Source organism: Thamnophis sirtalis, unplaced genomic scaffold, assembly GCF_051295495.1.
Source record: "Thamnophis sirtalis isolate CommonGarterSnake01/CBP01778 unplaced genomic scaffold, rThaSir2_p1.2 scaffold_2, whole genome shotgun sequence".
In the NCBI taxonomy this organism is placed as follows: domain Eukaryota; kingdom Metazoa; phylum Chordata; class Lepidosauria; order Squamata; family Natricidae; genus Thamnophis; species Thamnophis sirtalis.
In genome coordinates this window covers 170,398,952-170,421,124 of record NW_028261382.1, presented here as the reverse complement: position 1 = coordinate 170,421,124, position 22,173 = coordinate 170,398,952, and the positions used below count along the sequence as shown (strand labels likewise).

At 39.9% G+C, this 22,173-nt stretch overlaps 1 protein-coding gene across 3 annotated transcripts in view; it reads left to right on the top strand.

The window, feature by feature from the left end:
* The window catches only part of HIVEP1 (HIVEP zinc finger 1), a 79,840-nt gene extending 63,813 nt beyond the window's left edge, over window positions 1-16,027 (top strand). For 2 of the 3 annotated variants that reach the window (XM_087707460.1, XM_087707461.1), the window contains 5 exons: window positions 7,086-7,213; window positions 8,132-8,307; window positions 10,324-10,425; window positions 12,781-13,298; window positions 14,127-16,027. In XM_087707460.1, coding sequence (XP_087563586.1) covers window positions 7,086-7,213; window positions 8,132-8,307; window positions 10,324-10,425; window positions 12,781-13,298; window positions 14,127-15,302 — 2,100 coding nt within the window. In that variant the 3' untranslated portion in view covers window positions 15,303-16,027. The remainder of the gene's footprint in view (window positions 1-7,085; window positions 7,214-8,131; window positions 8,308-10,323; window positions 10,426-12,780; window positions 13,299-14,126) is intronic. The other variant, XM_087707463.1, reaches the window with a different exon arrangement.
* Window positions 16,028-22,173: the final 6,146 nt, after the last annotated feature.

Sequence of the window (22,173 nt, the reverse complement as noted above, 5' to 3'; positions counted from 1 at the left end):
ACAACATGATCACATTTCATGAGAAGCATAACTTTAGCAGTGAAAAAGCCAGATGATTGTGGAAATTTTGTCTGTGTGTGTATATACGTACACACACACACACATAATATTTCTCTTAAATTTGCCAGATGAATTTGACTTTTTTTAAAGTGAGATGAAATAGGAAGGCCTTCAGCTACTTTATAGTACAGTTTCCCCAAATCGAGGTTGACCATTCTAGAGGTGTGCAATAGCCAGATAATATCTGCATGAACAGATGTATTATCAAACTGAAGAATGTTTAGTTATTTATTTCAAACGATATATTGCTCCTTAGCTACCAACGAACACAGGAAGCTTATAATTTTTTAAAAATACAAAACTACAAAACATACAAAAAGAATGGTGTATGGGCCCAGAAAAAACATATAACCAATAACCCATCCAACAGGGGCTCAAATTTGGGTCTAATCCAGAGCCAGGTCTTCAATAACTTCCTGGACAGCATTGTGGTAGAATTCACCTGCATATCTAAGGAAATATTGTTTTCCAGAAGGCAGGTACCATAACAGAGAAAGCACAGCTGACTTTTGACCATCATTTGTCAGCTGTGACCAGGGGGGCATTTGCCCAGGTTCGCCTGGTGCGCCAGTTGCGGCCCTACCTGAATCGGGAGGCCCTCACAACAGTCACTCGAGCCCTTGTGATCTCTAGGCTGGAATACTGCAATGTGCTCTACATGGGGCTGCCCTTGAAGAGCATCCGGCGACTTCAGCTAGTCCAGAATGCGGCCGCGCGAGTGATTGTGGGCGCACCGCGGTTCGCCCACATAACACCTATCCTCCGCGAGCTGCGCTGGCTACCTGTTGATCTCCGGGTGCGCTTCAAGGTGCTACTTACCATCCATAAAGCCCTCCATGGTAGTGGATCTGAGTACTTGAGAGACCGCCTTCTGCCGATTACCTCCCTTCGACCCATCAGATCGCACAGATTAGGCCTCCTCCGAATTCCATCCGCCAGTCAGTGCCGACTGGCGACTACGCGGAGGAGAGCCTTCTCAGTAGCAGCTCCGACCCTTTGGAACGATCTCCCCGTGGAGATTCGTACCCTCACCACCGTCCAGACCTTCCGCATAGCCCTTAAGATCTGGCTATCCCGTCAGGCCTGGGGATAAGATCCTAATCCGCCCCACCCGAATGTTGAATGAATGTTGTGTTTTATTGTTTTATTTTATTTTATTCACATATTTTATGTTTTGTCTTGCACTCCTTCCCACGAATTGTAAGCCGCCCTGAGTCCCCTCAGGGAAAAGGGCGGTCTATAAATGACAAATAAAACATAAAAAAAAAAACATAAAACATATCCTGGGTAGCACAAGATGACATTGCTTAAGTGATGAACTTAACATGCCCACTGCTATCTATCCATTCTTATAGAAAATAATGCAATTTAGAGTTTTATGTGTTCATAGCAGCAATAATCATGATAGTGAACTCTTAAAAGTATCAAATGAAATTCTCAGTACTCAGTTCAATTTACAGTTTGCAAGTTTTCAAGTTTAATAACATTTATATGCCGCCCAATCCCGTAGGACTCCGGGCGGCTTACAGTACAGAAATAAATCAAAAAATAAAATACAGAGAAAGAAAAGATAGATTTAAAAAAAAAACAGATCTATTAGTAGCATACATTCCATGAAGCACCTGCCAAAACATAGATACTTCTATAAACAGTTGCACTAAAACTTGTTATGGCAATATAAGAGTAACTTGCACACACACACACACAAAGTTTGCACATCAATTCTTGGAATAAGAGATCAAGAGTGGTATACATTCACCTCCTACAGGTATAAATGAAATTGTCCCATTTCCACCACCACCACCCACTGATGTTTTAAGTATAGTTCCAGAACTACTATTAACTGAAGTAAAAAGTTAAATAGCTCCCCCTCTTAGATCCTTGATTGCTAGTCAAGTTTATTTTTTTGTTAATATTTCAGATTATATAAGAATTCTGACTTCAGTTGCCCAAATTGCTTAATTTACTAGAAAGAGCATCTATTTATCATTTTTTCGTTTAATAGCCTCTCCTTACTCCAGCATTAGAGCCGAGGTGGCGCAGTGGTTAAATGCAGCACTGCAGGCTACTTCAGCTGACTGCAGTTCTGCAGTTCGGCTGTTCAAATCTCACCGGCTCAGGGTTGACTCAGCCTTCCAGCCTTCCGAGGTGGGTAAAATGAGGACCCAGATTGTTGTTGGGGGCAATATGCTGACTCTGTAAACCGCTTAGAGAGGTCTGAAAGCCCTATGAAGCGGTATATAAGTCTAACTGCTATTGCTATTGCTATTACTTTTGTAGTGTTCTTATCAGTTGAAAGCTGATAAAACCCAGATCATAGATATTGGATTTATTGAACAGTAACTAAAATGTAGCAAATGTATATCCTTGGTATACATTTTTATTAGGAATGCTCAGATAAAATCTGAAAGACGTAGAACAAAGAATAACTATTTGTAAACATAAATGTCATCTTCAGAAATTGCATGTAATGTTCTTACTAGTGATACTTACTGGTACTTTTGAAATGCTATACAGTGGGGCAAAAAAGTATTTTAGTCAGCCACCAATTGTGCAAGTTCTCCCACTTAAAAAGATGAGAGAGGCCTGTAATTGACATCATAGATAGACCTCAACTATGAAAGACAAAATGAGAATACAAATCCAGACAATCACATTGTCTGATTTGGAAAGATTTTTTTTTTTTTTTGCAAATTATGGTGGAAAATAAGTATTTGGTCAATATCAAAAGTTCATCTCAATACTTTGTTATATATCCTTTGTTGGCAATGACAGAGGTCAAACATTTTCTGTAAATCTTCACAAGGTGGGCACACACAGTTGCTGGTATGTTGGCCCATTCCTCCATGCAGATCTCCTCTAGAGCAGTGATGTTTTGGGGCTGTCGCTGGGCAACACGGACTTTCAACTCCCTCCAAAGGTTTTCTATGGGGTTGAGATCTGGAGACTGGTTTAGTCGGGCGCGGTTTTGTCGTTCGCCCTTTTGACGGGTCACAGTCAGAAAGTTGCCTCTGTCATTCTATTTTTCCCTTCGGAGTCCTCACTCCTAGTGAGGAGGAAGCAGTGATTTTGACTTCAGTAAAAGGCAAGAGGGGTTAGCTTCCTTTCATTTTACTCTCCTTTGGATTAGAGTATTGCAGATTTCACAATGATTGAAGTGAGCATTCTAGCTGACTTTGTCTAGATTAGTTGAGTTCTGTTTAGTATTTGGATAGAAGACCATTAGAAAATTCCTGGGGAGTTGGTGGCAGTGAATGTATTGCTGTCAAGAAAACTTTATGGCTCTGTTTATGCAGTTAGCAGGACTCAAACTTGACTTGAGAGCATTTTTATCTTTTGAAGCATATACACTGTTAGTAAAAGTCAGTGGAATTTACTAGAATGCATTGGCTATTAAGCACTCTATAATCTATCTCTTTTTCTTCCCTCCTTTGTCCAATATCATTTCATTTTGTTTCATCTCCATCCTAGTCTATTTCATGCACATAGTTTTTCTTTCGTGTTTCTGGCTAGTCTTTCCATTCATTCTGTCTTCACTGTTTCTTGTTTCTTACTGTTTCGATTGATGTATACGTGTGTAAATATATACAGTATGTATGTGTATGTAATGTATCTATGTATATGTGGTGCACTGGTGGGTTTCAAAAAATTTTCGAACCTACTCTGTGGGTGTGGCCTCCTTTGTGGGAGTGGCTTGCCGGCCATATGACCTGGTGGGAGCCGAGGTGGCGCAGTGGTTAAATGCAGCACTGCAAGCTACTTCAGCTGACTGCAGTTCTGCAGTTCGGCTGTTCAAATCTCACCGGCTCAGGGTTGACTCAGCCTTCCATCCTTCCGAGGTGGGTAAAATGAGGACCCGGATTGTTGTTGGGAGCAATATGCTGATTCTGTAAACCACTTAGAGAGGGCTGAAAGCCCTATGAAGCAGTATATAAGTCTAACTACTATTGCTATTGCTATTGGGAGTGGCTTGCTGGCCATGTGTTTTCTTTCCCTCTCTCTCTCTCTCTCTCTCTTTCTTTCTCTCTCTCTCTTTCCTTCCTTTTGTCTCTCTGTCCCTTTTTCCTTTTTTTCTTTCATCTCTCTTTTTCTTTTTTCTTTTTTTATTTATTTCTTCCTTTCTTTCTCTTTCTCTCTCTGTGTGAGTCTGTTTGTGTGTGTGTGTGTGTGTGTGTCTGTCTGTCTGTCAGTGGTGGGTTTCAAAAAAATTTGGAACCTCTTCTGTAGGTGTGGCCTGCTTTCCGGGTCCACTGGTGGGACCTCTTCTAACCGGTTCGGTAGATTTGACGAACTGGTTCTACCGAACTGGTGCAAACTGGTAGGAACCCACCTCTGATGTGGTCTATGTGTGTAGAAAGAGAGACAGAGAAACAGAGAGAAATACTATAGATTTGGATAGCATAGTGGTTAAAGTGTCACATTTTGATGTGGGAGACCAGAGTTTGACTCCCAGTTGGAACCTATATTACAAGTAGGGTTCTTTTGGCAAAGATTTCCTAATGCTTCACCTGTTTACCTTATATAAGGGTACAAACTAAGGGAGTCACACCAGCTCAGACATCACCAGAATTAACGAAGTCTGTGCTAGATATTGGGGAATCAGGACAATCTGATGATACGTGGGCTACTGGAACAAGTCATACATGCATGAGGCAAAAGATTTGGACTACTACAACAATAGATCTAATGAGTAGGGACATATGAAATGTATAAGGGAACTATGAATGGACAGAAGACCTACATCCACACTAACTGATAAACAGTTAGTTACCCAATACTTCAACTGCTGTTACAACTTGAATTGGATCAACTATATATTACATCCTGGGCTCAAGGAAATCCCAAAGAACAACTGGATGTGCAGCCAACACCTAAAGCTGGAATGTTGCTGCCATCCCTTCTATTACAGAGCCGAGGTGGCACAGTGGTTAAATGCAACACTGCAGGCTACTTCAGCTGACTGCAGTTCTGTAGTTCGGCTGTTCAAATCTCACCGGCTCAGGGTTGACTCAGCCTTCCATCCTTCCGAGGTGGGTAAAATGAGGACCCGGATTGTTGGGGGCAATATGCTGACTCTGTAAACCGCTTAGAGAGGGCTGAAAGCCCTATGAAGCGGTATATATGTCTAACTGCTATTGCTATTGCTACAGAGCACAGCAGCTGATACAAAGCATAAGACCATGGATGAATTAATTATAGTCAGCCCTCAAGACTCATTACTGAGACTCTTTGGAACAGTACCATCAGTTAGCATGCTAGAAGATGCTAGTAGATCCCTACTACCGATGAACTGGTGTACACTACAAATCAAGGAGAGAAGTAACATAGAGCTAAGGAGAAATTTCCTGACAGTTAGAACAATTAATCAGTGGAACAGCTTACCTCCAGAAGTTGTGAATGCCCCAACACTGGAAGTCTTTAAGAAGATGTTGGATAGCCATTCTGAAATGGTATAGGGTTTCCTGCCTAAGTAGGGGGTTGGACTAGAAGACCTCCAAGGTCCCTTCCAACTCTTATTCTATGATGAATTCTATGACAGAAATTCTGGAGATGTTTGAGTACGCAATCAAGAGAAACAACAATACACAAAATCAGAATCAGAAAGAGAGAGAAGGGAGAAGCTCTGCTCTGCTGGCTGGAGAATTCTGGGAGTTGAAGTCCACAAGTCTTAAAGTTGCCAAGTTTGGGAACCACTGTTGTAGAGCATGCTTGTCCCAACTTTTTGCTTTGCCTGAGCCACATTGAGTGAAGAATTGTCTTCGGTCATATATAAAACATATAATATAGTTAATATTTATAAATTGCACAATGTTAAAAGGAATAGAAACTTGACACATAAAGAGTAAATATCTACCAGATATTCAAACTGCAAGGATATTTGAACATATAGAGTGATAAGCTTGACATTATACTGGAGTCATAAGCATAACATTATACTGGGGCTCACTCAGTATATATTAAATTACATACTGAGGTCATTTAGCTGAATTAGTCTATAGTATAGCTTCATTTCTTTGTTTTTTTCTTTTTGCTATTATGAGGCATTTGAAAGAAAAATAGAAATAATGGAAATAAATAAACAAGAAAAATGCAATAAAGTGCAAATAAATAAACAAAAAAATTTAAAATGTCACAGAGGTAATTTTTTAAATATATTATTAGTCATTATGAACAGCTGAATATATTACAGGGTTTAAAAGGATTAAAAATTGCCCCATTAGTTAAGATCTAAGCTAAACTTGATGGTCAACACAATATAAATCACTGATAAAATTATGCGCTATAATACATTCAATCAATATTGCTAAGCGCATGTGTTCTATAAACCTGAAATCACAGAGAAACCCTAACAATGGATAATTGTAAATGCAATTATACAGTAATCAATATTATAAATAATAATAATTATTAAGTTGTAGTCAAGGAATGGTTTCCAGTTTATGGAATACCTCCATTTCAAGGGTCTCCCTTAGGTAAGAGAGTATTCATGTTAGGTTGTATCAGTCAGTGTACTGGGAATCTGGGTGAGAATCAGTATTTCTCTGTGATAAATCTGATATGCAGCAACAGGGGCTTACAGAAGGAGTATAATGCATATATGTAAGGTTCTTTTATTTATAAAAGGAATAATTCCATTCCTAATTGCATTAATGATTAATCTCATCGTAATCAGTGGTGCTTCTACCTACATAAATGTACTTTGTCTCAGGTGGTGATCCTTTGAACTAAGGATAATTATTTTCCATCTAATATAGAAAGTGTGTGTTGCTTATGAAAGCAGTCTGACAGCTGGTATTGATGAATCTATCCTGTTAAAAAGGCATATTAAACCAAAATGTAAAAATAACTGATTTGTAATGTATACATGCATTCTGAATTAGTTAAGATTAGATGCACAAATGGATTGGATTGTACCCTACTTATTGAATAATTTTGCCTGAAGTGGTAGGTTTGATTGCTATGCTACTACAAATGCTACTAATCTGCTAGTTAAACTTGTAAGAGTTGATTTACATTTATCTCAGCAGGCATTAGTTAAACAAAAGGCAGCAAAGAAATTCAGCAATAAAGAAAACTCTGAACTAAGTACTGATCAAGATATTGAGAACGTAGCCAAAAATGAGCCAAGAAGAGTTAAAATATTTGATGGAGGGTGAGTGGTTTATTTTCCCTAAAAAGTGCTATAACTTTTGATTATTTTGAACTGAAATCTGATTATTTCACCCTCTGTTTTTTTTTAAAAAATAAAATTTGTATTGCGTTATGTGGAATTGATTCTTTTAGCACAATTTCCAGCAAATCTCTTGAACAGCTTTTGGGGTACAACTTAGATAACAGGCATCTGAGTCTTTTATAGCGAAGTAGAAACATTTGTCAGTTTGAATGTATTATGCTGTTTCTCATAGTCATTATGGGTGCGTCAAGTCACAAAACATGAATTTTCAGGAAAGCAAATTCATGAGCTTAAAGGAGGTGTAGCTTGGTGAAAAAATAAAAGGCCTAACTCAGAGCACAAAAGTGTATAATGGCAGTAGAGAAGTCACATTCCAGTGTTCAAAATCACATGTTGCCCCGAAACAAACTTATTTATTTCATTAAAAATACACAGTGATTTTCAAGAAAACACATGCACATAAATACACACAGAACTTGCAAGCAAAACATCCCCCTGTGCTTTCTCTTCAATAAACTAGGACAGTGCTTTTCCACTTGGCAACTTTTTAGATGTGTGGGAAATCTGACTGGGGAATTCTAGGAGTTGATATTCACACATCTCAGTTGCCAAGTTTGCAAAAAACATTGCTCTAGAACGTTTCCTGGCACTCCAAATTTGTCATTCTCCCCCCCTCCCCCCCGGCGCCTTTTTTTTTAAAACCAGACTATAGTGCTGGGCTGCTGTTCTCACATTTTCAAATTGTAATTTTTAAAAAAGGAACTTTTAAAACATTGCAACATCAGAGTTGATGAGCTGATTTCTGTTTCAAGTGTTTTCCAAATTCCATGCCTAACATTTATTCCCATAATACTGTTGCTCACATTAGAAATTTTTTTTTTGTCCCATTTAAACTAGATATAAATCAAATGAAGAATATGTCTATGTTCGCGGGAGAGGAAGAGGAAAATATATATGTGAAGAATGTGGGATACGCTGTAAAAAGCCCAGTATGTTGAAGAAACATATTCGCACGCATACAGATGTCCGGCCATATCACTGCAATTATTGCAATTTTTCCTTCAAGACTAAAGGTAAGTTCAGTTGTGGATCATTGTTTTGAGTGCCCTCCATCCCCAGGATGCTTTAGCAGATATTTTTCTGCTTGACATGTCATATTGAAATTAATACGTGATCAAGATTTTCTGTAAATTATATAGAAATGATAAACTACATAGAGATTTTTGCAATTTTTAAAACTGTTGCTTCAGGATTTGGAAGGTTGTTGTAAAGCTATGAGAACTTCAAAAGAATGTATAACGGGCCATGTCTATTACTTAAGTATGAATAAGACTTTCCTTGCCTGCCAAAACACCCAGGAGGAATTTTGGGTACAGAAGAATCTGCCCCTTTTGAGAACACATCCTGTATATAATTGGCCATACCGCCATTTATCAGGCAGACATACCCTGCAATGGTATTGATTTTACAATTTTCATTCTTGCAATTAATTCAGGCTTGGCTCATTATTACAAACTATAATGGTGCTGATTTGGGTAAGCTACTGCTTTTTATAAGGAGTTACTGTAGTCAAGGATGTATAAGAAAAATGTAAGAACATTTTGAATACATTTGATCACCCAAAATACTGAATCATTATCTGTGAACCAATAATTAGCAATGTGTATTAAAGGCATGCTGGTTTCTATTTGTTCTGCCATAAGTCTAGATAGTTAAAAAGGAAATTAACCTTTTTGTAAATTATATAAAAATGAGATGACATTCACATCAGAGCTTTTGTGTAATTCTGCTCCCTCATAGCATTTAACATTAACAAACTTGCTTTATTTTATTGCTTATTTTAATTAAAGGAAATGCAAATATAAAGTTCAAATTTTATGAAACTATAGAAGAAAAGTTATTGCCTGATATTATAAAATTGATTTTTTTTAATTATGTCAAAGCTTGTTACAACTTTAAATAAAGCTAATCACCGTACAGTACAAGAAGCGCTGCAAAAATATCAGTAAAACAGCAAATTTCAGAAAATCAGCAACAGTTTGCGTTATTTTCCTTTAAAAGTCTCCTTCAAATCAAGCTTAACTCCTGGTGTCTTCACAGATAGATATCGGTTTTTTTTGACAACAGTGTAGAAATAGTTACCCATTACCTTTTTAACCACTGTTACATTTATAAGCCTTATTTTGCTTAGTCTAGGACAAAGAGCCACAAAAGTCTTAACCGAAAGCCACCCCACCCCACCCCAGTTCAATTTGGGAGCTACCTGGAAGTCTAGTTCCCCCACCATAGAGTCTCCTCCTAGTGCAACATCCTTTTTCCTCTGATGACCGGAAGTCTGGTTCCCCTACCATAGTCTCCTCCTTCCATGGCTTCCTTTTTCCTCTACCTGTCCTAACTGAAAGCCCTAACCATAACCCTATCAATTGTGGAACCGACCAGCAAACAGGGAGCTGCAGCAGAGGGATGAAAAAGCCACATGCAGCTCCAGAGCCGTGGGTTGCTGACCCCTGGTCTGGGAGTATCAAAAACGATGTTAAAATCCTTGGGAGCAAAAGTAATTTATTGACTTCCTATAAATTTCTATAATTTATAATAAAGGGTTCACCGACAAAAGGGCGAACGACAAAACCGTGCCCGACTAAACCACGTCGCTGGCGTCATCAACAGGGTGACAACAGCGCGGACAAAGAAGCACGCTGTAAACCCTAAACCTAAACTTAACACCTAAACCTAACCCTTAACCTAACCCTAACCCTAACCCTAACCCTTAACCTAACCCTAAACCTAAACCTAACCCTAACCCTTAACCTAACCCTAAAGCTAACCCTTACCTTAAGTTAAATTGGCTTTCTTTCAACGCGCTATTTAAAGCGCCCTTCTTTCTCCGCGCTGGCTGTTGTCGCCGTGTTGATGATGTGAGCGACGCGGTTTAAGTCAGGCGCGGTTTTGTCGTTCGCCCTTTTGTCGAGTCACGATTATAAAGCTATCACAAACCAAAGCATCCCATATGATATGGCCACGATCCTGTGCTGCTGTGCATTCAACTTTAAAAGTAAAACAGTACATTATTGGTTTTGTTTTTATTTTAGGAAATTTAACAAAACATATGAAGTCCAAAGCGCATAGCAAGAAGTGTATGGATTTGGGAGTCTCGGTGGGATTAATAGATGATCAAGATCTAGAAGACTACGGTAAAGATGTTCATAATTCTTAATATTTCGATTGTGTATTTGTGGTTGTGATATTCCCCTTTCTCTGCTCAGGCTTCCTATTCAGCTGCTTTCATGGAAGAAGCATTTACTCACCAAATTTCTTTTAGTAATAACATTGGAAAAAGATATTGAAAAGTCACAAGCCTCCATTTAATCCAACTTGAATGAATTAAATCCAATTAAATTCTGACTGATCTAAACACTAAGATCAAAATCTCTATTTTGAGATCCTAATTTGAGTCATAGGCTAGAGCATATTAGATAGAGGATACTTTTATCCACTGAGGTATATAATACATTTAATTAGGAGTCTCACAAAAGATGATCTGTATAAATGTTCATCAGCTACCCCAGAATTGCATCTGGAAAAGATGGACGGCACATAAATCCAGTAAATAAAATAAATAAATAAACAAATTGCAAAATGCATATGCAGGGATTCAAAAGGGGAGGTTATTGTTTAAATAGACCCCATGAATTAGGATGTAAAGCAAAATCTCCTACTCTCCACAACAACTTTACCAACCTGTTACTCTTCAACTGGCAAAATTCCAAAGGTTATATAGTTTGACAATTAGGGAAGGGATATCAGGCCTGGGAAAGTTATGTAGAGTATGAAAATACTGCACTTCGTTAAGTATATATCAAATATTTAGATCTGAATATATTAATTTACACGCCTAAATCTCAGATGCACCCATTGTCCAAAATCTACCAACAAATATGAAGACTTAGTTTATGTATCCTACAAAGTAACCTAATAAGGAGATGACAGAATAGTACTAATCTTTGCTAGTGTTCGCAAACATTTTTGGATCAATTAAATTTTTTGAGAAGAGTCATCTTTTAAACATTTTTGAAGTTCAGATCGAATTGGGAGTGACCTGAAACTAGTCCTGGATATACTTCTATAGAAATTCCATGGAATTCAACAGAAACCTCTTCCAAACAAATGAATTTGGCAATTGGGCATTTTGTTATCTAAATGGAATGCGCAATGAAAGCTTGGGCAAGCACTGTGGAAAATGATACGGCTAAGTTGTACTATATCACGTTGAATGGTTCACCTAACCTGACAGCTTAGCTCAGAAGCCAGCATTCCAAACATATTAACCTTATATTTTGGGTGGGAAGAACATTCTTTAGATCAGAAGATGGAAGATGGAAGGGTGATTGGGAACATAAAAGGGAAACTAAGTGCTATTTACTAATACCCAAATGATAGCGAATCTGAAACCAGAAAACATCACACAATCTACCAATCCTGCGGTTTTAAATCCTCCCAATCTTTAACCAGCAAGTCTCACAAAACCAAATTGAAACTATATGACAACTATGATGGAAAGTTCCCAAATTCCTGTTGACCAACAGTAGCTTTACTTTAAAAAAAAAATACACATTCTAGTTCCTCTTTTCACTCAGAAACTGTCCAATCTCAAAGTTATTCTTCTGCTTTAAAATATAGGAAAACCAAATAAAGAGACATTCAAGGATGAAGAATAGCTAATAGAGTGGCTTAAATTTCTATCTGAGCATTAGCCTTAATGTTTTCCTGTCAATTCTTACCATCTGTTACACTACATAAACTTTGCTTTCATAGGGTTTTATTCAATCTTAGTAAGGTCTTAGTGACCCTGTATATGGTTAGTTGATTAAAACCGAAATGAGATGTGCTGTATTTGAGGGGCATATCTTGCATGCCTAATTATTCCCCTTTATTTTTTTTAAAAAAAGTTTGAATTCTTCTTCTACCTTCTACCAGTTATGGAATCAACCACTCTAAAGTCCTTCAGTCCAACATGCTACTTTTTGGCTGGGGGGCAGAGGTGGGTTCCTACCAGTTCGCACCTATTCGGTAGAACCGGTTCGTCAAATCTACCGAACCGGTTAGAAGAGGTTCCACCAGTGGACCTGGAAAGCAGAAGAGGTTCCAAAAAATTTTTGAAACCCACCACTGGCAAGGATTTTGTAACTTGACAGCTTTAAGACTTGCATGCTTCAATGCCAGAGTTTCTGAATAGCTATTTGGACTGACCTAAGTACTAATTCATAATTTCATATCCAGTCACATGGGCGGCAAGCCACTCCCATTTGGTCACATGGGTGGCAAAGCCACTCCCACAAAGGAGGCCACACCCACAGAGTAGGTTCCAACAATTTTTGAAACCCACCACTGCTGGGGGAGGGGGTGGAGGGAGGTTTCATAGGGATTTCTGCATATACTTCCATTTACTTGCATGAAGTTAATGTTCAGAAAAGGAAAGTTAAATGCAGTGCAAGGAATCTCCTCTGCTGGGTTGTTAGAGGGGAATTTAATTTTGTTCTCTTTCACAGGTGAAAAGCAACGGCTGAATTATGAACAGTCTGGATTTGACCCAGAGGATTCAGATGGGCCGGAAGATGAAGACAATGATAACGAAGATGACGATGAAGATAGCCAAGCAGAATCCGTTTTATCTGCTACTCCTTCTGTTTCAGCCAGCCCACAGCATCACCCCTCCAGAAATGCTTCTCATGAGGTTTCAAGCGCTGATGAAGAAAGCAGAGTTTCGGATTCTTTTGCTGGGGTTCACATAGACTCTGTGGATGGCCTGCCAAAAGCACTTCTCACAAAAATGACAGTACTTCACACAGGGCACTTGGACTGCAGGAACTCAGGGCCAACATCAGCAGCTATTTCCAGAGAAGCAAAAAAGGAAAGCGTTCAAGACAGGGCAACAAGCACAGAACCTGCTGTGTCTTCAGAAACATTTCATCGGTCATCATGTCATCAGATGTATGTGGATTTCCCAGGTGCCAAAGAAGTCTTAGGAAGCAACGCTCCTTCTATTAGTACTACAGCAACTTTGAAGGTGAGAGAAAAAGGTGGTGTTGTTTTTATTAATTCCAGAATTTATTGCAGGGAAAGTAGACAGTGCTTCTTGTTTTATTGGCATAATTATGGGGTTGTTTTTTTTTGGATATACTGTAGATATTAACCATGCTGATCTGGGCATTTCCAAAAAAACAAGTCACTACAAAATTGGAAAATTAGACTGCATGTTGTGTACCTTTGGCGCAACAAAATGTATAGGATTTATTTTTGAAAATGTAACACTGATATAACTTGCATCCTTTCTCTTAATGGCTGAATTGAGGAGTAATATCCATCAGGTGTACAGAAATTCTTGTTTCCAGTTTTTCTGCTCAAACTGGTTGAGGGATTTGAAAATGTAGGGTTGAAGAATCCTAGTTTCAATATTCACATTCAAGTTGCTTTCGTGTAGCCCCCCCCGAGGACTAAGATGCATATCACTTTCTGGACATGCTATATTCTACTACTTGGATGTGAATGATTTTGAATTGGGGGAAAACAGAGCCGAGGTGGCGCAGTGGTTAGAGTGCAGCACTGCAGGCTACTTCAGCTGACTGCAGTTCTGCTGTTCGGCTGTTCAAATCTCACCGGCTCAAGGTTGACTCAGCCTTCCATCCTTCCGAGGTGGGTAAAATGAGGACCCGGATTGTTGGGGGCAATATGCTGGCTCTGTAAACCGCTTAGAGAGGGCTGAAAGCCCTATGAAGCGGTATATAAGTCTAACTGCTATTGCTATTGCGTTTCAGCCTAAGAAGGAACTAGCAGGGGCCTATTTCAGAATGATTACCGTAAACACCTTTCTCATGTTTTCTCTTTTTTTGGGCAGAGCACAGCTTCTACCAGACTTCCTTCTGTACCCACGGACCAGAGTACACAAACTACAGTTGTTGTTCCTTCAGTGGCATCCCCTTTTGCAGAGACGCAAGAGCAAAAGCATGGAGAACACCAACAGACCATGAAATTAGGACCTCCCCAGACTCATCTGTTTAGCCACCTCCCCTTGCATTCTCAACAACAAACCAAGAGTCCCTATGGAGTGGTTCCAGTGGGGGGGATCCACGTGGTACCTGCTGGCTTAGCCACCTACTCTACTTTTCTACCCATTCCAGCTGGGCCAGTGCAGCTCACTATTCCTGCTGTCAGCGTGATTCACAGAACTACAAGCGCTCTCAGCGATCCAGCCTGTGCAGTTTCCGGCACTGCAAATCACCTTGGTATAGCAGAAGTGAACAGCGTGGTTCCCTGTATCCCTATAGGCCAAATTAATGTGCCGGGCATCCAGAGTCTGAGTACACCAGCCCTGCAGCCTCTTCCATCCCTGAGCATGGAAACGGTGAATATCTTAGGCCTGGCTGGCACCGGCCTAGCACCGCAGATACATCATTCGGGATTAACGCTCAACGCCGTAGGGTTACAAGTGTTGACTGCAAACCCTTCCTCCCAGCGCACCTCTAGTCCTCAGGCACACATTCCGGGCCTGCAAATATTAAACATAGCACTGCCAACTTTAGCTTCTCCAGTGAGCCCTAAGACTGCAGATGATCAGGGGATCGTAGAACCACCAGCCTCCAGAAACAACACTTGTGAAACGTTCCAACTCCAGGGTTCTGGAAGCTTAGCTACTCCGGACCCTGCTCAGATTGCCAGTGCTCCATCTTCTCAGAAGGCACTTGCTGACAAGCGGTACGGCATCGAAAATCGATCGGAAGTGGGCCCTGCAAGGGACTATCGACGACGTGATATTATCCCGGATAATCCGGACTTGGAAAGTTCTGACTTGGAGAGTCCCAAAAAACCAAAGTGCAATATTAGTGCTGTTCAGGTGGGGCAGCCTTCTGGGTCGGAGCCTCCTGCAAAAGTGAATCCAGACATTTTATCCAGTTCCCCCAGACATCAGATGGTCCTTCAGGATAAAGAATTCCATCGGCCAAAAAGACTGCCCAAGCTTGACTTGAGCGATGGCAGCAGTGATGATGAGGACAGACTAATAATTGCAACCTAGGCTGTTTTGGTTTCCTGTTGAGTTGTGTGTGGGGTTACGGGTGTTTCGTTTTGTGTGTATGTTGTTTTTTTTAAAAGTAACACTTAACTAGGTTTCTTTGCAAACCTCCCTTTTACTTAAAGCACATATTTTCTGACACAAACTCATTACTAATCTTTGTGCAATCATGAACTCTTGACCAATAATTGTCGTTTCCTTGTCAGCTCCGGCCATTTTTTTTGTACATGTTGTATAGACAATTGTGCCTTTTTTGTGTTTTATGTTTAGAAAACTTGTACAGATTGTCAAAATTATATATTATATGTACATTAAAACCTGGGTAGTTACTTTTGTTTCGTAAGTAAAACAATCTTATGTCAAATGAAATGATTAAATTATATGTTGCACTGTTAAATGTAGATTTTTATGGCTGTGGGGCGAAGTTTGTATGTACAGATTCAGTTATGTACAACTCCATATTTATTGTACCCATATTAGTCTTGGGGGGGAGGGGGGAGGGAAAAAAGTTCTGTCCATTTTTCTCATGTATGACATTAGCTTTACACTTAAAACAAAAATCCCGTATCTGTGTTATTGAACTATTTCAGTAAAATTTTTGTTTACTGATTTTACTACTGGCGTAAGTTGTAACTCTTTCTAAATGAACCAACAAGAAAGAACAACTCTGTTCTGTGATGATGATAATGATGATGAAAAGATTAAAATTGTAAATACATTGCTAATAATTTCTCCCTTGTTCCTCTCTATCCTATCCAATTAGTTCTTAGAAGAGATACTGGAAAAGTGATATATTTCTTTGTTTAGCAGGATTGTAAAGAGAATTTCCAAAATGCGGAGTTTTTTTTCCTTGTTTCAATAGATTTTTTTTTATATTCTCAAAAAACAACTCTTTTTTTTGTTAAAGGTCCTTTATTAAAAGAAAAAAAACAAAGGAAGGCTCATGCTATTTCTTGTTAGATTTAGCTGCTTTGTTAAAGTCAGACTGTCACAAAATTAAATGTAGTTTATCTTTGTGACAATGGTAAACCCTTCAGGATACTTTTTATTTTTACTGAAAAACAAGCATAAAGGTATTTTGGTTGTTTCCATTTTTAACAAAGTTAAGATTTAAATGCTATAGTAGCTGTTCATTTATGTTAGTAGTTTAAATTATACTTGCTCTGGAGCATTTTTGCATAGGATGAAGATTTTAAAGCAGGGGTCCCAAACCCCCGGGCTATGAACCAGCACCGGTCTGCGGCCTGCCAGGAACCGTTATGAACAAGTGAGTGAAGCCCCATCAGCGCATGCATGAGATCCAGGCAGCGCATGAAACCATGCCCCCCAGTCCATGAAAACAGAACCAGAACCCTTGTGCCCAAAAAGTTGGGGGCTACTGTTTTAGAGTACATCTTTAAAACAGAAGTGTTTCCTTCGATAAGCCAAGACAGCAAGTAACATGAGTGTCACCTGCCCCTTAACCTTTGAAGGATTGGATGAGGTTGAATCATACAACAGATATATATGGGGGAGAGGGAAGCTGTGAGGAATCGCATCCTATACCAGAGATGGCTAACCTTTTGGCGACGAGTGCCAAAAACACGTGCGTGCGCCAGTGGTAGGTTTCAAAAATTGTTTGAACCTACTCTGTGGGTGTGGCCTCCTCTGTGGGAGTGGCTTGCCACCCATGTGACCGGATGGGAGTGGCTTGCCGCCCATGTGACCGGATATGAAGATGTCGACGACACTTGTCAGAACCACCTTAAATTATCTCCCACACAGCACTGGCATGCATAAGAATAGGATATAAACTTGTTTTTTAAAAGGCATCTTTGGTTTGCGTTAAAGCAACTTCAACACACGCAATGTTCTGATTGCACCACAAACGCAGTAGTCATCCTTACCTTTCACAGAGGCCCTGAGTTTTATAAATAGGAGCATGATAGTGTAGAATAATCATATCCAAGGACCAGTGGTGGGTTTCAAAAATTTTGGAACCTCTTCTGTAGGTGTGGCCTGCTTTCCGGGTCCACTGGTGGAACCTCTTCTAACCGGTTCGGTAGATTTGATGAACCGGTTCTACCGAATAGGTGCGAACTGGTAGGAACCCACCTCTGGTGTGCGTGTACACCCATATGAAATACATGCACAACCCACACACACGCCCAGACCACGCATACACGTGCAACCCCCCCCCATGCATCCTGTGCATCCACATGTGATCCCCGCATCCAACCCGCTCCTTCATGCATGCACGTGCAACCCACTCCTGGCGCTTGAGTGCACATCTCCCACATGCGCCCTGCCCCCCATGCATGCATGGCAGAGACACGAAAACCATCTGGCAGGAGGCGTGCACATGCACAGCGAAACTGAGCTAGGGTGATGGCTCGCGTGCCCACAGGGGGCTCTGCGTGCCACCTGTGGCATGTGTGCCATCGCGATCCTATACAATCCTAGTCCATAGCTAGTTATGAGAAGATTTAATATTTAAAGGCTATTTAAATATTCATTATATAAACATTAACAACATTAACAAGAATGTTAATATATAAACATTCTTAATACTAAGAGGAGACGGGAAAAGAATGGAAAATTCTAGACTTAATTTGCCTTAGAATGCACAATTCCTGATCATATATCCTGGAAAAGAAAAGGAAAAAAGTCACCATTGTTTGCTGAAAATAATAGCTCTTGCATTATTAAGATGCCAAGTGGATTATATGCACATATATGTTGATTAACACTACATTCTTAATATGGTAGCACAGAATAAGCTTTGTTAGGTTAAGTTCCCCATTAGGAAAACGAGTGCGTTCAGAGAAGCGTAGTGAGAGTGGTGTGGAAGAAACGCATAAACCAGCATACGGAGACACTGAATTGTAAAACAGATAGTATTTTATGTCTGTGGAAATAGAGGTATGCAGAGTTCAATTCATACATGGTTAAAACGGTCAGTCATCAACGTTCTCAGTTAAGGGGTGATCCATCAAACACAGTTCAGTATCATATAATCCAGGGGTAGTCAACTTTCGTGGCACGACAAAACCGTGCTCCACTAAAGCGCGACCGATTAAGCCGCGTCGCTGACGTCATCAGCAGGGCGACAACAGCGACCGCGGAGAAAAAAAGGCGCTTTAAATAGTGCTTTGAAAGCAAGCCGATTCAAGTTAAGGTAAGGGTTAGGTTTAGGGTTAGGTTAAGGGTTAGGGTTAGGTTTAGGGCTAGGTTAAGGGTTAGGGTTAGGTTTAGGGTTAGGTTAAGGGTTAGGATTAGGTTTAGCGTTAGGTTTAGGGCTAGGTTAAGGGTTAGGGTTAGGTTTAGGGTTAGGTTAAGGGTTAGGATTAGGTTTAGCGTTAGGTTTAGGGTTAGGTTTAGGGTTAGGTTAAGGGTTAGGTTTAGGGTTAGGTTTAGGGGGGTTAGGTTTAGGTTTAGGGGTTAATTTTAGCTTTAGCGTTTACAGCATGCTTTTTTCGTCGCGCTGTGATGACGTCAGCTACGCGGTTTTGTCGAGCGCGCTTTATCGAACGTGGTTTTGTGGTGGAACCGTCAACCTTTTTATATCTACCGCCCACTTTTGTATCTCTGTTAGTAGTAAAAATTTCTAACCACCCACCGGTTCCACAGTAATGGTGATTTATAAAGTAGGGAAGCAACTTTACTTTATAAAATTTATAAAGCAGAGTTACAGCAAATCCCTACCGCCCACCATGAAAGCTGGAACGCCCACTAGTGGGCGGTAGGGTCCAGGTTGACTACCACTGATATAATCAGTTCAGCACACAAAGTTGCTAACAGTAGCAAAACTCACAGTAATTCACGCTGAGCAATACACGACACATCTACAAGCAGTATCCACCGATCAGCATCTAACAATCAGAGACCTAACAGTCATTCTGGCTCCATCTTATGGCCGCTTGAGGTAACAGCAACCAATCACATTTACAGCAGTACTTAAAAGAAACAGTACTACTATCATGGCTTATATATTGCTAACCCAACTGTTAGACTACATTCCTAACAAGCTTGACTAGGAGAAGAAATATATGGCAATAAAAACGCTAAAGTTTCAGTGCAAAATTCAGCCTAATCTGCTGTTTCATATGATGCCATTAGATTATATGAGCGCTTGTATTACCTTTCATAACACTGCTGAGCAGACTTCCAAAATCCTGCAAGAGATCGAGCATAAAGTCATTTGATTTTCTTGCCAGTCTTTCTTGAAACGTTGCTGAAGGTTGTTTAGGTGGCAGAGATCTAATGTTGGGTAGAAGCCGTAAGGAAATCATGCTGGAGACCAAGACGTTGAAAATCCAGATTAACCATTAGATCACTGTGGTTTATCCCTGCAGAATACTTCCTACCCACTTTAAGATTCCCCTGAAGTGAACAAAGCCACTCTGCATTCCTGAAGTTCAGTCAGTGAAGCCAAACCTTGCATTGAGATGAGTTAATTAACCAGGCGTGCTTCGCTTTATTTTGTGAGACACGGTTTGTATTGCCCAAAGAGGTCAAATGTTAAAACAGACTTGTTTGATTTGCCACCAAACTGTTTAAGAAGGTTTGTGTGAAGTTTCTTGCAGCCAGAAAAAAAAGTCTTCTCTTGACATAATGTCTGACTTAAACACTGCGGTGAAACACTTTGGTGTGCAGTTTTATGAAAATGGTTATCTCAAGTTGCATGCCTGCTGAGTTTGATGATGGTTTTGAATGGCAAGGTTTACAATGTCATCGGCTGAAATTCAAAAGTAGGAAAGTAGGCAGTAGGAAAGACAGGATGGAGAGGAGAAAGGAGAGGAACAGGAAAAAGGGAAAGGCAGAAGAAGGGGGGAAGGTTAAAAAGGAGGAAGAGAAAGGAGAGAAGGGAAGGGAGAAGTGGAAAGAAGGAAGGAGAGAAGAAAGAGAAGAAAGTGGGATAGGAAGGAGGGAGGGAAGAAGGCAGGGAAGCAAGGAGGGAAAGAGGGAGGGAAGGAAGGAGAGAAGGAGAGTAGATAGGAAGGAGGGAAGAAAGGAGGGAACTTAAGAGAAGAGAAAGGAAGGAGGGAAGGAGGAAAGGAGGGAGGGAAGATATGAGAGAAGGAGGGGGGAAGAAGAGAGGAAAGGGAAGGGGAAGGAAAGGAGGAAAGGAAAAGAAAGGAGGGAAGGAAGGAGGGAAGGAGAGAAGGAGGGAGGGAAGGAAGGGGAGTGGGAAAGAAGAAACAAGGGAAGAAAAGAGGGAGGGAGGGAAGAAGATACCAAACCTTTGTTGTCTATAATGATTTTGATATTATGGGAATGTCTTGAAACGCAGTCAAATGTAAAGCGAAACGGTGGATGTTGTATTGTCTTTTACCAGTTAAATAAAAAATTTTATAAGATGAAAAAAAAAAAGTAATTCAGTGTTATCCCAAGGAAACTGGATTTCTCCATTCCCCTTTTCTATCGCAGCTGTTACAATATCCCTGATAAATTAAATGGCTGAATAGGAAAATGAAACTAGCTCTTCCTAGCCCAACATCTCCCCTACGGTTGCGCACAACACTTCTCCAGACTGTCTGATGTCACCCAACAAAATTTTCTCCTGAGCAAATGCTTACTAAAGCCGTGCTGTAGTAGTCATTTTTATGAAAATTTATTCTTTGTAATAAAATCCTCCGTAAACTTCACTATGAACTTATTGAATTGCAAGCTGAGGCATTTAGATTTCTGGAATATGATATTCCAGTCAGAAACGATAATACGTTGCAAAATTGGGATTCATTTTCTTCAAATATTTATTTTATTTCTTCTAAAAAACACAAATATTTCATCATTCGTCAATCATTAAAACATTGAAGTACATTTTTTTTTGTATGCCCCTCCCTCCCTCCACCCCCCCAACCCCCCTCCTCCTCCCCCCCCCCCGACTTCCCAGAACCCGTACACGGTATGGATTTTTAACTAACATAGTCTAAAATCTATTGAGGAAAAAGAAATTAAGAAATTAATAACATTCTACATTGACCTTAGCTTCTTCTTACTGAACTAACTTTAAACAGTTTAAATCATTTCTGATCTTAAGCATAGGCTAACTGGAATTTCTTGGTCCCGTATTTATTTTGTATATAATCAATCCATTTTTTCCAGTCTCGTTTATATCTCTCATTTGAGTGATCTTTAAGATATGCCGATATTTTAGCCATCTCGGCTAAGTTTGTGACTTTCAATGTCCATTCTTGGATTGTAGGCAAGTCTTCCTTCTTCCAGTATTGCGCCACCAACTGGATTCATTTTCTTGAGTATGATTAGGAGGTTTTCCAAATAATTTTCAGGAATTATTTGGAAACCAATAGATGTGTCAGTTTTTCCAATCTGAACCAATATTATCTTAAATCATAAAGGATTCCCTATGAATACGATTAGATTTATTGTGGAAACCTGTAGAAATGTAAATGTTTATATAATAAGCCTAACTATGAAGGCACAGTGGTTAGAATGCAGTACTGCAGGCTACTTCTGCTGACTGCCGGCTGCCTGCAATTTGTCAGTTCAAATCTCACCAGGCTCAAGGTTGACTCAGCCTTCCATCCTTCCGAGGTAGGTAAAATGAGGACCCAGATTATTTGGGGGCAATGGGCTGACTCTAAAGTGTTTAGAGAGGGCTATAAAGCACTGTGAAGCAGTATGTAAGTTGAAGTGCTATTGCTATTGCTCTGTTTCTCTTTAATTGAAGATATTCCCACCTGTTTTTTGATGCCATTCTCTCAAAATCACTGCAGTCCTACATTCTTACACTGCTGAGTCAATTTACTTCCACTTTTAAAAGACAGACTTTAAGAGGAGTTAGAATTATCTCCTCGTCCCAGTGATTCATCTCCCTCATTTCACCATAAATGTGCAAGTTCCATCACAGCTGGCTTTAGTAGAGCAGAGA